The sequence below is a fragment of the Chiloscyllium plagiosum genome, unplaced genomic scaffold (assembly GCF_037043375.1).
Source record: "Chiloscyllium plagiosum isolate Xiang-an unplaced genomic scaffold, Cpla_swu_hap1 HiC_scaffold_4, whole genome shotgun sequence".
Classification (NCBI taxonomy): domain Eukaryota; kingdom Metazoa; phylum Chordata; class Chondrichthyes; order Orectolobiformes; family Hemiscylliidae; genus Chiloscyllium; species Chiloscyllium plagiosum.
Genome location: NW_028270142.1, coordinates 147,704,566 through 147,717,371, shown reverse-complemented (window position 1 = coordinate 147,717,371; position 12,806 = coordinate 147,704,566). Strand labels below are relative to the sequence as shown.

The 12,806-nt window shown below is 48.4% G+C and overlaps 1 protein-coding gene across 3 annotated transcripts in view; it reads right to left on the bottom strand.

The window, feature by feature from the left end:
- The window catches only part of faim2a (Fas apoptotic inhibitory molecule 2a), a 56,514-nt gene that overhangs the window by 35,200 nt on the left and 8,508 nt on the right, over positions 1-12,806 (bottom strand). For 2 of the 3 annotated variants that reach the window (XM_043687570.2, XM_043687572.2), the window contains exons 2-4: positions 3,050-3,340; positions 2,006-2,139; positions 1,537-1,601 (exon numbers count right to left, since the gene is read on the bottom strand). In XM_043687570.2, coding sequence (XP_043543505.1) covers positions 1,537-1,601; positions 2,006-2,139; positions 3,050-3,296 — 446 coding nt within the window. In that variant the 5' untranslated portion in view covers positions 3,297-3,340. The remainder of the gene's footprint in view (positions 1-1,536; positions 1,602-2,005; positions 2,140-3,049; positions 3,341-12,806) is intronic. The other variant, XM_043687571.2, reaches the window with a different exon arrangement.

The window sequence follows — 12,806 nt, the reverse complement described above, 5'->3', positions numbered from 1 at the left end:
ATGCTCTGACCAATAAAGAAAAGCATACCAAACGCCGCCTTCACTATCCTATCTACCTGCAACTCCACTTTCAAGGAATTATGAACTTGCACTCCAAGGTCTATTTGTTCAGCAACACTCCCCAGGACCTTACACTTAAGTGTATAAAGTCGTGCTCTCATTTGACTTTCCAAAATGCAGCACCTCACATTTATCTAAATTAAACTCCATCTGCCACTCCTCAGTCCATTAACCCATCTGATCAAGATCCCGTTGTACTCTGAGGTAATCTTCTTCATTGTCCACCACACCCCAACGTTGGTGTAATTCGCAAACTTACTAACCATATCTCATTATGTTCACATCCAATTTATTTACATAAATGACGAAAAGCAGTGGACCCAGCACTGATCCTTGTGGCACTCCAGTGGTCACAGGCCTCCAGTCTGAAAAGCAACTCTCCACCACCACCTTCGAGCCAGTTCTGATTCCAAATGGCTAGTTCTCCCTGTATTCAATCAGGTCTAACTTTGCTAGCCAGTCTCCCATGAGGAACCTTATCAAATGCCTTAGTGAAGTCCATATAGATCAGATCACATCTACCGCTCTGTCCTCATCAACCCTCTTTGTCACTTCTTCAAAAAACTCAATCAAGTTTGTCAGACATGATTTCCCACGAACTTAATCAGTTCTTGCCTTTCCAAATACTTGTACATCCTGTCCCTCAGGATTCCCTCCAACAACTTGCTCATCACCAATGTCAGGTTCACTGGTCTATAGTTCCCTGGTTTTTTCTTACCACCTTTCTTAAATAATGGCACCACAATATACAAAATCTAAGGGAGAAGAGGGTGCATCAGGAAAAAGTGTAGTAACCTATGTGTGGAGGACAAAGATAAGCTTCAACCATTTTCACTATATTAAAGACCAAATATCAATAAAATAACAATGATGTGCACTTGAAATGAAAACCCTGAAGTGCACCAAGCATCCATTCAAAAATCTACTTTGAAAGAAACTGCTCCTTTTACAACGTTGTAGAAGTAGCAACCATCTAGGGCCAATATACTGACAATAAGAGATTTACCTCTTTTCACATTCCTAATCCTGTTCAAATAAGCATTCAGATATTAAAAGAAAGAATTAAAAAAAAACTTGTAATTTTATAAATGTCAACCAAAGCAAGCACTCACTCTAGTTTCACCTTGAAAACAGACCCCCATGAGCTAAGCCATGAAAGAAATTTGGACCTCAGCTAAGCATTTATAATAAAGGCATCTCAAGAAACCGATGTATGCCTTTTATTTCTGCTGATATAGTTTGCAGATAGTCTCATTACGATACTGGAGGATCTACTGCAGCATCCATCAGTGCCTCAACTACAAACTGCCAATTTAGCAGAATTATTGATGGAGCCTCAGATCCTGCTTCTTGTGTCAGCTTACACTGGGAACCTCATTGAGCCATTCAGCCTGTTAGGGAAGAGAGAAGGGAGAGAGACAAGCACAGAGTTAATTACTACGGACACAATTATTAGAGCAGAATATGGAGACTTACTAGAATGTAAAGACTGCCACTATCCCAAAAGTCACCAACAACTGTGCCATCAAGATGGCATAAACCTGGAACATAAAAATCCACAAAAAATCACTGCCCGTTATGGGTTTGCGATACCATAACATCTCCCACACTCAGCAGGATCCATTGTTACACAGACACACAAAGAGAGACAGAGAGAGACAGAGAAAGAAAGAAAGAATGGCAATGAAGGAACGAAAGTGGGATGGCAATTATGAAGGGAGGGGCAAAGATGGAAGGAAAGAGTGACTGGCAAGATGGAAAGAGAAAGTGTGGCAATGAAGGTGATAAAAGAGGGAGTGGTAATGGAGGGAGGGAGAGAGGGAGCAGCATGATGGAGGTGGAATTGTGCGCGCAGAGGAAGACCAATACCAGGTCACAGGCAGGATGAGGAATCAGTGAGTTCCAGTTTGCTCTGACAGACATTTTCTTGATGTCAGCAACATACCTTCTGGATATAGACATGCCGTATCTTCTGGTTGCTCCAGGTGTCTGCAGCAAATGCATTCATGCTCCCAGTGCTGCTCGGATCAGAGTATGGGTTGAATGTGGTAGGCCCAAAACCACTGCTGAACCCACTCCCTACAAAGCAAATCAAAAGGCAATCACTGAACCTGGATTATAGATTCAAACTTGCAATTCATCTCCCACATCCAAAATTTCACACTCTCATTGCAGGTAACATGCAATTAGATACAGCACAAAGCTCTTTCAACACTGTAAAACACTGGGATACTCTGTGTGGTGGGAGCAGGTCTGTGGCTGTGTATGGCTGGGGTACATTATTGGTGAGTACAGTACTGGTGGAGACAGGTCTGTCACTGTATAACACAAGGGTAAAATTTGCTGATACTACGTCACAAAAGAAATTACTTTTAAATAAACAAAGAGGTGAAACATTCATCTGAAACGAAGAAATCATACTGCATGTCATATATCCAGTAAAGAGGAAGTCCAAAGATTCCATCTTGCTGAAAGCAGTTATGAACACTTTACACCAAACAAGGGTTCATTCAGCCCATTGAGACTGTGCTGGCTCTTTGAAAGTCCCTATGGAACTGCCCTTGCCCCATCCCATCACTGTGCTGGTTTCTCCCTTTCAACTATTTATTCAGTGCTGACTGAGATGCTATTTCCAGCTTGCTTTTCAAATAGAAATTCAGTTCTTTGTCCCTGGAACACAAGACCAGAAGTCGGGTCAGCAGGAGGAGCACAGTTCACAACAGGGGAATGGGAAGTCTGGAACTCTCTCCCACACAAAAACTGCTGTAAGTGGCATCAATTCAAAATTTCAAAACTGCAATTGACAGAGCATTTTTGGGGAAGGCTTGTTGGGATTATGGAACCCAGGTTATCAGATGGAGCTATAAAATACATCGGCTATAATCTGAGTGGCAGAACAGGCTCAAGATGCTAAATACACTTGTATTTTTCCAACACAGATTAGGCTTTGCAAATCATAGGATCATGAATTCAGAGAATAAATACTCACCAGGGTTAGGCTGCACAAATGTCCAGCTAGGATGCACAGGCATTGTTGGCGGTTGGGGCATTGCCTGCTGGCCTGGGTAAGACTGCTGCATAGGGTAAGACTGCTGTCCTGGATAAGGTTGTTGCATAGGGTATGAATGTTGGCCTGGATAAGGCTGCTGCCTGGCGTAAGACTGCTGGCTTGAGAACAGCTGTTCCTTACTCGCCATCACCTCAGCATAGCTTGGTGGTGCTGTAGGAATTGCCATGGTTCAGCCGCAGTGCTGTTTTCAACAGGAACCGGGATTACAAGCTAGGAGAAAAGAGAACACAGTTAGCGAGTTACACAGGCAGCGAGTTACACAGGCATGTTTGCTTAAACCTTCAAGGAAATAGAAGTTTCCTATTTTTCTTCGACCTATCCCAACTTTCATAGATGTATTGAAGGTACAGTGTCCAAAAACTGCCAACTTCAGGTCTTAGTCAGTGTTGGATTTTGGATCTTGCCAGTTCTCCTGTTGGTCAGTTCAAAGGTTACTCAGAATGCAGGAAATGACTTACACACGAATCTGGCAACTAATCGGTGTGCCTGGGAAGTAACATAGAACCACATCCAATAAGTTATAAAAACAAAATACTGCAGATGCTAAGAACAAAGTGCCGGAGAAGAATGGCAGTATCTGTAGCAAGGAACGGTTAATGCTTTGAGTCTGATGTGACTCTTTTTTGGAACTACTCTCACTTCTTCAGTTCTGCAGAAGAGTCATCGGACCAAAATGTTAACTGTGAAGGATTGCTGGACCCAAAATATTAACTCGGATTTCTCTCCACAGATGTTGCCAGACTCAGAGTTTTTCCAGCAATTTCTGTTTTTGTTAGTGTTAACTTTGTTTCTCCCTACATTGATGCTGCTGAACCTGCTAAAACTCTCCAGCACTTTCTGTTCTTAAGTCAGTCAGTTAATTTACTCATCGATAACAAAATTCATAACTGGCAATATTTTTTAAGTTGCCATCACCAGATAGCCAGCTTTACGATCACTTGTGTTTGTACTGTTAAATATTTAGCTTCATTACAAGTGGATAATTCACCAGGACCAGATGAAATATATACCACATACGTGCTGAGGGAAGCAAAGGAAAAAGTTCAAAGTTTTGGAGAAGATTTGTAGCTCGGGTGCTCGTTGTTGTGGTTCTGTTCACCGAGCTGAGAATTTGTGTTGCAGACATTTCGTCCCTGTCAAGGTGACATCCTCAGTGCTTGGGAGCTTCCTGCGAAGCGCTTCTGTGATGTTTCCTCCGGCATTTATAGTGATTTGTACCTGCCGCTTCCGGTTGTCAGTTCCAGCTGTCCGCTGCAGTGGTCGGTATATTGGGTCCAGGTCGATGTGCTTATTGATTGAATCTGTGGATGAGTGCCATGCCTCTAGGAATTCCCTGGCTTTTCTCTGTTTGGCTTGTCCTATAATAGTAGTGTTGTCCCAGTCGAACACATGTTGCTTGTCATCTGAGTGTGTGGTTACTAAGGATAGCTGGTCATGTCGTTTCGTGGCTAGTTGGTGTTCATGGATGCGGATCGTTAGCTGTCTTCCTGTTTGTCCTATGTAGTGTTTTGTGCAGTCCTTGCATGGGATTTTGTACACTACATTGGTTTTGCTCATGCTGGGTATCGGGTCCTTCATCCTGGTGAGTTGTTGTCTGAGAGTGGCTGTTGGTTTGTGTGCTGTTATGAGTCCTAGTGGTCGCAGTAGTCTGGCTGTCAGTTCAGAAACGTTTTTGATGTATGGTAGTGTGACTAGTCCTTTGGGTTGTGGCATGTCCTCGTTCCGTTGTCTTTCCCTTAGGCATCTGTTGATGAAATTGCAGGGGTATCCGTTTTTGGCGAATACATTGTATAGGTGTTCTTCTCCCTCTTTTTGCAGTTCTGGTGTACTGCAGTATGTTGTGAACCTTTTGAACAATGTCTTGATGCAACTTCTTTTGTGTGTGTTGGGGTGGTTGCTTTCATAGTTTAGGACTTGGTCTGTGTGTGTGGTTTTCCTGTATACCTTTGTGGTGAATTCTCCGTTCGGTGTTCTCTGTACCGTCACGTCTAGGAATGAGGACATGCCACAACCCAAAGCCACACTACCACACATCAAAAACATTTCTGAACTGACAGCCAGACTACTGCGACCACTAGGACTCATAACAGCACACAAACCAACAGCCACTCTCAGACAACAACTCACCAGGATGAAGGACCCGATACCCAGCATGAGCAAAACCAATGTAGTGTACAAAATCCCATGCAAGGACTGCACAAAACACTACATAGGACAAACAGGAAGACAGCTAACGGTCCGCATCCATGAACACCAACTAGCCGCGAAATGACATGACCAGCTATCCTTAGTAGCCACACACTCAGATGACAAGCAACATGGGTTCGACTGGGACAACACGACTATTATAGGACAAGCCAAACAGAGAACAGCCAGGGAATTCCTAGAGGTATGGCACTCATCCACAGATTCAATCAACAAGCACATCGACCTGGACCCAACATACAGGCCACTGCAGCGGACAGCTGGAACTGACAACCGGAAGCGGCAGGTACAAATCACTATAAATGCCGGAGGAAAGATCACAGAAGCGCTTCACAGAAGGCTCCCAATCACTGAGGATGTCACCTTGACAGGGGACGAAACGTTTGCAACACAAATTCCCAGCTCGGTGAACAGAACCAGAACAAGGAAAAAGTAGTGGCAGTTTTGACCATCATTTGCAATGGGTGTGAGTGAGTACTGCAGATGCTGGAGATGAGAGTTGAATGTGAAACGCACAGCAGGTCATGCAGCATCTGAGGAGCAATAGAATCAATATTTCAGGCAAAAGCCCTTTATCAGGATAGAGGCTGGGAGCCTACCTATAGGTGGAGTGCTGGAGGACAGTTCCCATTGTGCTGTGGTTTAAAAAGGGAGGGAGGAAAAGCTAGACTGAGTAATTACACATCTAATCTCAGTGGGAGATGGCCATTGGAAAAATTTCTGACATCAAATATAAATTGTCATTCAGATAGGCTGATCAAGGACACAGCATGGATTTTAAAGAGAAGAATATTGCTGAATAACTTGATTGAATTCTTTAAGGAAATAATAAGCAGGCTTAATGAGGACAGTGATTTTGGGAAAGGCCTGACAAGATCGCATGCAACAAACCAATTCGTAACTTAAAATCTCTCGGAATCTAACAGAAGATGTATTGAAGAAGGTACAGTATACAAAAACTGCCAACTACAGGAACGAGATTCAAAATTGGCTGTGGCAGGAAGGATGAAAAAAAGACTTGCAGTTATATTTCACATAATAGCACTTCAAATCACTCTAGAAGTCAATTGCATAAATTTCCATGTATTTCAGTGGTTCAAGGTCACTATATTTTTTCGAAGATAACTAGGAAGGGCAGTAAATGTTGGACTTGCCAGCCTTTTCCATATCTTATGAAACATATTGATTTTTAAAAAGTACTAACTTGTATTGGTAACATAATGCAGCATTTCAAAACAAATACCCCACAAACTGCAAAATGAAAATGATCATCTAATCTGTTTTTGCAATGTGAAGTATGCTGTGGTTCTGTTCGCCGAGCTGGAAGTTTTTGTTGCAAACGTTTCGTCCCCTGTCTAGGTGACATCCTCAGTGCTTGGGAGCCTCCTGTGAAGCGCTTCTGTGGTGTTTCCTCCGGCATTTATAGTGGCCTGTCCCTGCCGCTTCCGGTTGTCAGTTTCAGCTGTCCGCTGTAATGGCCAGTATATTGGGTCCAGGACTATGTGTTTATTGATGGAGTTTGTGGATGAGTGCCATGCTTCTAGGAATTCCCTGGTTGTTCTTTGTTTCGCTTGCCCTATAATGGTAGTGTTGTCCCAGTCAAATTCATGTTGCTTGTCGTCTGCGTGTGTGGATACTAGGGACAACACTACCATTATAGGGCAAGCGAAACAAAGAACAGCCAGGGAATTCCTAGAAGCATGGCACTCATCCACAAACTCCATCAACAAACACATAGTCCTGGACCCAATATACCAGCCACAACAGCGGACAGCTGAAACTGACAACCGGAAGCGGCAGGGACAGGCCACTATAAACGCCGGAGGAAACACCACAGAAGCGCTTCACAGGAGGCTCCCAAGCACTGAGGATGTCACCTAGACAGGGGACGAAACGTTTGCAACAAAAACTTCCAGCTCGGCGAACAGAACCACAGCAACGAGCACCCGAGGTACAAATCTTCTCAAACTTTGAATGTGAAGTATTCCATTTTCCAGCTGTAACATGGTGCCCACTTTCTCAGCTTTTTCTGATATTAGGACCATCATTGCAGCTTCCTGCTCTCATCCTGAACCGGGAAATTCCAATTTTTGCCAATCTTTGACTTCTCCATCTCTGACAATTGGCAATGGGCTACATCTAAAGTTAAATACACTATTCAATCCTGGAATTTGCTCCTATTTAACAGCATTGTGGGTCTAGCCAAAGTTCATGGGCTGCAGCAGTTCAAGAAGACAATTTACGACCACCTTTCCAAGGGCAACTAGGGATGAGCAATAAATGCTGGCCAAGCCAGTGATGCCCACGTCTCACAAGTGAATAAAGAAAAAAGATACCAACTAATACCCATTGTTACCTTGATTATATTTTCTCACAATCTGCTTTCCGTAAAAAAACTAATTTTTTCTGTCAAACCTGACCAGACAATATAACCAATAATCCTAGTACTTCAGAAATGTTTTTCTTTGTCCTTGACCGAAGGTCTTACACCAACCTTCAAGTGTGGCTGACAGAACCCTCCATGTCTGATCTTTTTCTTCTCTGTCTACCACTTCTCCAAGCACAATAGGGTTCACCTGGTCTGTAGTCAATGGATTAAACACCATTTCCACCAACTCCAGTGTGATACCACCACCAAACCCACCTTCTCTTCCTTACTGAGCATTCTGTTTCTCTGTGACACTGGAGTCCATTCTGTAAAGACGATATCTTTCAAATTTGTTTTTGATAGTGACAGAAATGGCAAAAGGACTGATTTAGAACTCAATGATGTTGAAGGATTGCCGCCTGTTTCAAAAGCATTGGAAGTGCAGTGTATACAGTTGCTTGTTCAAGCAGTAGTGGAAACCGAGTTATAGACGAGTTGAGGCCAAAGGGTTGTATATGATTTGAGCTCCAACTGATAACAGTACCTGATTGGTCTGTAGGCCAGTTATTAATGATGCAGGCTCTCTCTGCCTACAAGGATGGGATTGGCTCCCATGCAACTGAACTGGTCAGGACTGAGAATGTCTGGGAGAAACCATCAAACCACCAAAAGCAAAGGAGCTGAATTTTGTTCCACAATAAAAAGCATCTCAAGCCTCAAGATAGCCAGTTTATTTGCCATTTCCAGTTGCTGTAAGCTGTGACTTTTCATTGATACGTCAACAACTTATATAAGTGGGAACCAGTCACCCTGGTCTCATGCAAAGAATTGAAAAGTTCTGGAAAACGAAGACTAGGCAGCAGTGTTTGGATCAGCAAAAAGATCATTTCAGCAAACCCTGTGAACAGGAAGCACTGAACCACCTTCCCAGCCTTTCCCTTCACCAATAACACCCATGGTTTTGTGTGTGTGTCTGCATTTTTAATGTGTGAAGGGGTTTATAAAGGAGTTTGCATTTTAACTAATATGTTGAAGTTGCGTAATTGTTGATTGCAACCAGAATCTATGTATTTGTAATATATGTATTTTTGAGGACAGAAATCTAGTCCATGCTTTCTGTAAACCCAGGTCTGAAAGAGAGATATAAACTTGGGAATTCTGTATACTTTTAAAATATTTCACTTTTGTGATCACTCTGGGAATAGTGTGGCTTGATTTCTTGTGTGGTACACCAATGAGACATTCCATTCCTCAGTCACCCCAATACCCCATCTCCTTCCCAAGGCACCTATTACATCCTGTTTCTTCGTAGTCCAAGGTCCCAAAAACTATTTCCAGGTGAAGTAGAGATTTACTAGCACTTCTAATTATTCAGAAATCAGAGAAAAATGAGCAACACAGCCTAATATCCAGCATTTCATACATAGACCTGTAGGTTATAGCACAGGATGTGCATAACCTATGGAATAAACAGTAACTGAATACTGTACTGGGCTACCTTCAAAGAGTAGACAGTTTGGCTACAGTTCAATTATACTCCCTCAAATGGGAAAAGGTAGGACAAACAAATTCATAGTTCCCAGGATGGTAAGAGCAGATAGAAATTAAAGAAAAAGTGCTGTGTAAGGCAGAAGTGAGAGGTGATGCACTTTGGTAGGAATAACATTACAAGACAATAACAAACAAAACGTATAGGAGCACAGGCAGCTGGATGTATATGTCATAGAACATAGAAGGCGGTAGTACAAGTGGAGAGTGCAATTAATAAAGCAGGCAGTGTCCTCAGCTTTATTAATAGGCAATAGAGTATTAGAGGGAGGAGTTGATGTTGAACTTGTATAAGACCTCAGCTGGAGTATTGTGTACATTTGTGGGCACCACATTCTAGGAAAGATGTGGATGTACTGGAGAGAGTGTAGAAGCGATTTACAGGTATGGTTTCAGGAAGGAGACACTTTAGCGAGGAGGATAAATTGAAGTAGTTGGGAGTGTTCCTGTTGGAGAGAATGCGGAGAAGAGACTGTTAGAGGTTTTCAAAATCATGAAAATAAAGAACAGCAGATGCTGGAAATCAGAAACAAAAGCAGAAATTGCTGGAAAAAAAATCCACAGATTCATCACACTCTGGCTAAACAAGTTCCTTCCCAACTTTGTTCTAAAGGGTTGACCATTCACCGTGAGGCTGTGCGTCAGGGTCTTTGACTCTCCTACTTGTGGAAACATCTTCTCCACTCCCGCTTGTATCCAGGCCTCTACATGCTCCCAAGTTTCAATCAGATCCCCTCTCATCCTTCCAAACCCAAGATTAGACACACCCACTTCTTCTGGAGTTTAGCTCTTTTGTTCCATTTAGGGACCAAAAGACTTTTGAGGCAGGTGATAACTATAAGAGTACAGTTGTAAATCATTGTCATCTTTCAAGTCAACTTCATTGCTCATTATTGAGTGGGTCTGCTGTATCTGGGCTTTATAAATTGAGGCATGCACTACAAAGCAAGGAAGCAAATGTTGGTTGTTATAAATCACTGATTTGATGTTAGCTGAAGTATGGAATCCAATTCTGGGGACCACATTTTAGGATAAGTGTCAAGGCCACAGAGGTGACAGAGGCGACTTTGAAGACTGGTGCAGGGAAGCAGAAATTTATGTGGAGAGACTTTACAAATTGGTGTTTGGGAGTTGGGGGGGTGGGGTTGGGAGTTTGGTGGGGGACCGAGGTTGTGTGTTTGGGGGGGCAGAGGTTGAGAATTTGGGGGAGGGGTCCGGGGGAGGGGAGGGGCTGGGCTCGGTGGAGAGAGGGCCTCGGGGGAGAGAGGGGCTCGGGTTTCAGGGAGGGCTCGGGGGTGTCAGTTTGGGAGTTGGGGGAAAGGTTGGGAGATTGGGGGGCTAAGATTGGGAGTTTTCAGGGCGGTGAGGTGGGGGTAAGTTTGAGAGCTTGGGGGGTGGAGGTTGGGAGTTTGGGGGGGGGGGCAAGATTGGGAGTGGTGAGATAGGGAGTTTGGGGGGGTGAGGTTGTGGTCTGTGGTTGGGAGTTTGGGGGGGGGGAGAAAAGATTGGGAGTTTGAGGGGGGGGCGAGGTGGGGGGTTTTGGGGGGGGGGGGTCGCGGGATGGGGAGCCTGGGGGTCCGAGGTTGGGAGTTTGGGGCGGGGGGGTGAGGTTGGGCGGTGATGGGGGCGAGGGGGTGTTGAAGGGGGGGGGGGGGGGGGGGGGGTTCGAGTGGGGGGTTGATGGGGCGGGGGGGCTGAGGGGGGGGGGGAGGGGGTGTTGATGGGGGTGGGTGGGTTGATGGGGGTGGGGGGCGAGGGGGGGCTGAAGGGGGGAGGCGAGGGGGGGTTGATGGGGGTGGGAGGACGAGGGGGGGGTTGATGGGGGTGGGGGGACGACGGGGGGTTTGATGGGTTGAGGGGGGGGGTAGATTGATGGGGAGCAGGAGGGCGAGGGGTGGAGTTGATGGGGGTGAGGGGGCGAGGGGGAGGGTTGATGGGGGTGGGGGGGCGAGGGGGAGGGTTGATGGGGGTGGGGGGCGAGGGGAGGGGTTGATGGGGGTGGGGGGGCGAGGGGAGGGGTTGATGGGGGTGGGGGGGCGAGGGGAGGGGTTGATGGGGGTGGGGGGGCGAGGGGAGGGGTTGATGGGGGTGGGGGGGCGAGGGGAGGGGTTGATGGGGGTGGGGGGGCGAGGGGAGGGGTTGATGGGGGTGGGGGGGCGAGGGGAGGGGTTGATGGGGGTGGGAGGCGAGGGGAGGGGTTGATGGGGGTGGGGGGCGAGGGGAGGGGTTGATGGGGGTGGGGGGCGAGGGGAGGGGTTGATGGGGGTGGGGGGCGAGGGGAGGGGTTGATGGGGGTGGGGGGCGAGGGGAGGGGTTGATGGGGGTGGGGGGGCGAGGGGAGGGGTTGATGGGGGTGGGGGGCGAGGGGAGGGGTTGATGGGGGTGGGGGGCGAGGGGAGGGGTTGATGGGGGTGGGGGGCGAGGGGAGGGGTTGATGGGGGTGGGGGGGCGAGGGGAGGGGTTGATGGGGCGAGGGGAGGGGTTGATGGGGGTGGGGGGGCCAGGGGGTGTGGATAGGGGTGGGGGGGGTTAATGGGGGGGGGGGGGGGGGGGGTTGATGGGGGGTGGGTGATGGGGGTGGGGAGGCGAGGGGGGGAGTTGATGGGGGTGGGGGGCGAGGGGAGGGGTTGATGGGGGTGGGGGGGCGAGGGGAGGGGTTGATGGGGGCGAGGGGAGGGGTTGATGGGGGTGGGGGGGCGAGGGGAGGGGTTGATGGGGGTGGGGGGGCGAGGGGAGGGGTTGATGGGGGTGGGGGGGCGAGGGGAGGGGTTGATGGGGGTGGGGGGGCGAGGGGAGGGGTTGATGGGGGTGGGGGGCGAGGGGAGGGGTTGATGGGGTGGGGGGGCGAGGGGAGGGGTTGATGGGGGTGGGGGGGCGAGGGGAGGGGTTGATGGGGGTGGGGGGGGCGAGGGGAGGGGTTGATGGGGGTGGGGGGGCGAGGGGTTGATGGAGGTGGGGAGGGCGAGGGGTTGATGGAGGTGGGGGGCGAGGGGAGGGGTTGATGGAGGTGGGGGGGCGAGGGGAGGGGTTGATGGAGGTGGGGGGGGCGAGGGGAGGGGTTGATGGGGGTGGGGGGGCGAGGGGTTGATGGAGGTGGGGAGGGCGAGGGGTTGATGGAGGTGGGGGGCGAGGGGAGGGGTTGATGGAGGTGGGGGGGCGAGGGGAGGGGTTGATGGAGGTGGGGGGGGCGAGGGGAGGGGTTGATGGAGGTGGGGGGCGAGGGGAGGGGTTAATGGAGGTGGGGGGCGAGGGGAGGGGTTGATGGAGGTGGGGGGCGAGGGGAGGGGTTGATGGGGGTGGGGGGGCGAGGGGAGGGGTTGATGGAGGTGGGGGGGCGAGGGGAGGGGTTGATGGAGGTGGAGGGGCGAGGGGAGGGGTTGATGGAGGTGGAGGGGCGAGGGGAGGGGTTGATGGAGGTGGAGGGGCGAGGGGAGGGGTTGATGGAGGTGGTGGGGCGAGGGGAGGGGTTGATGGAGGTGGTGGGGCGAGGGGAGGGGTTGATGGAGGTGGTGGGGCGAGGGGAGGGGTTGATGGAGGTGGTGGGGCGAGGGGAGG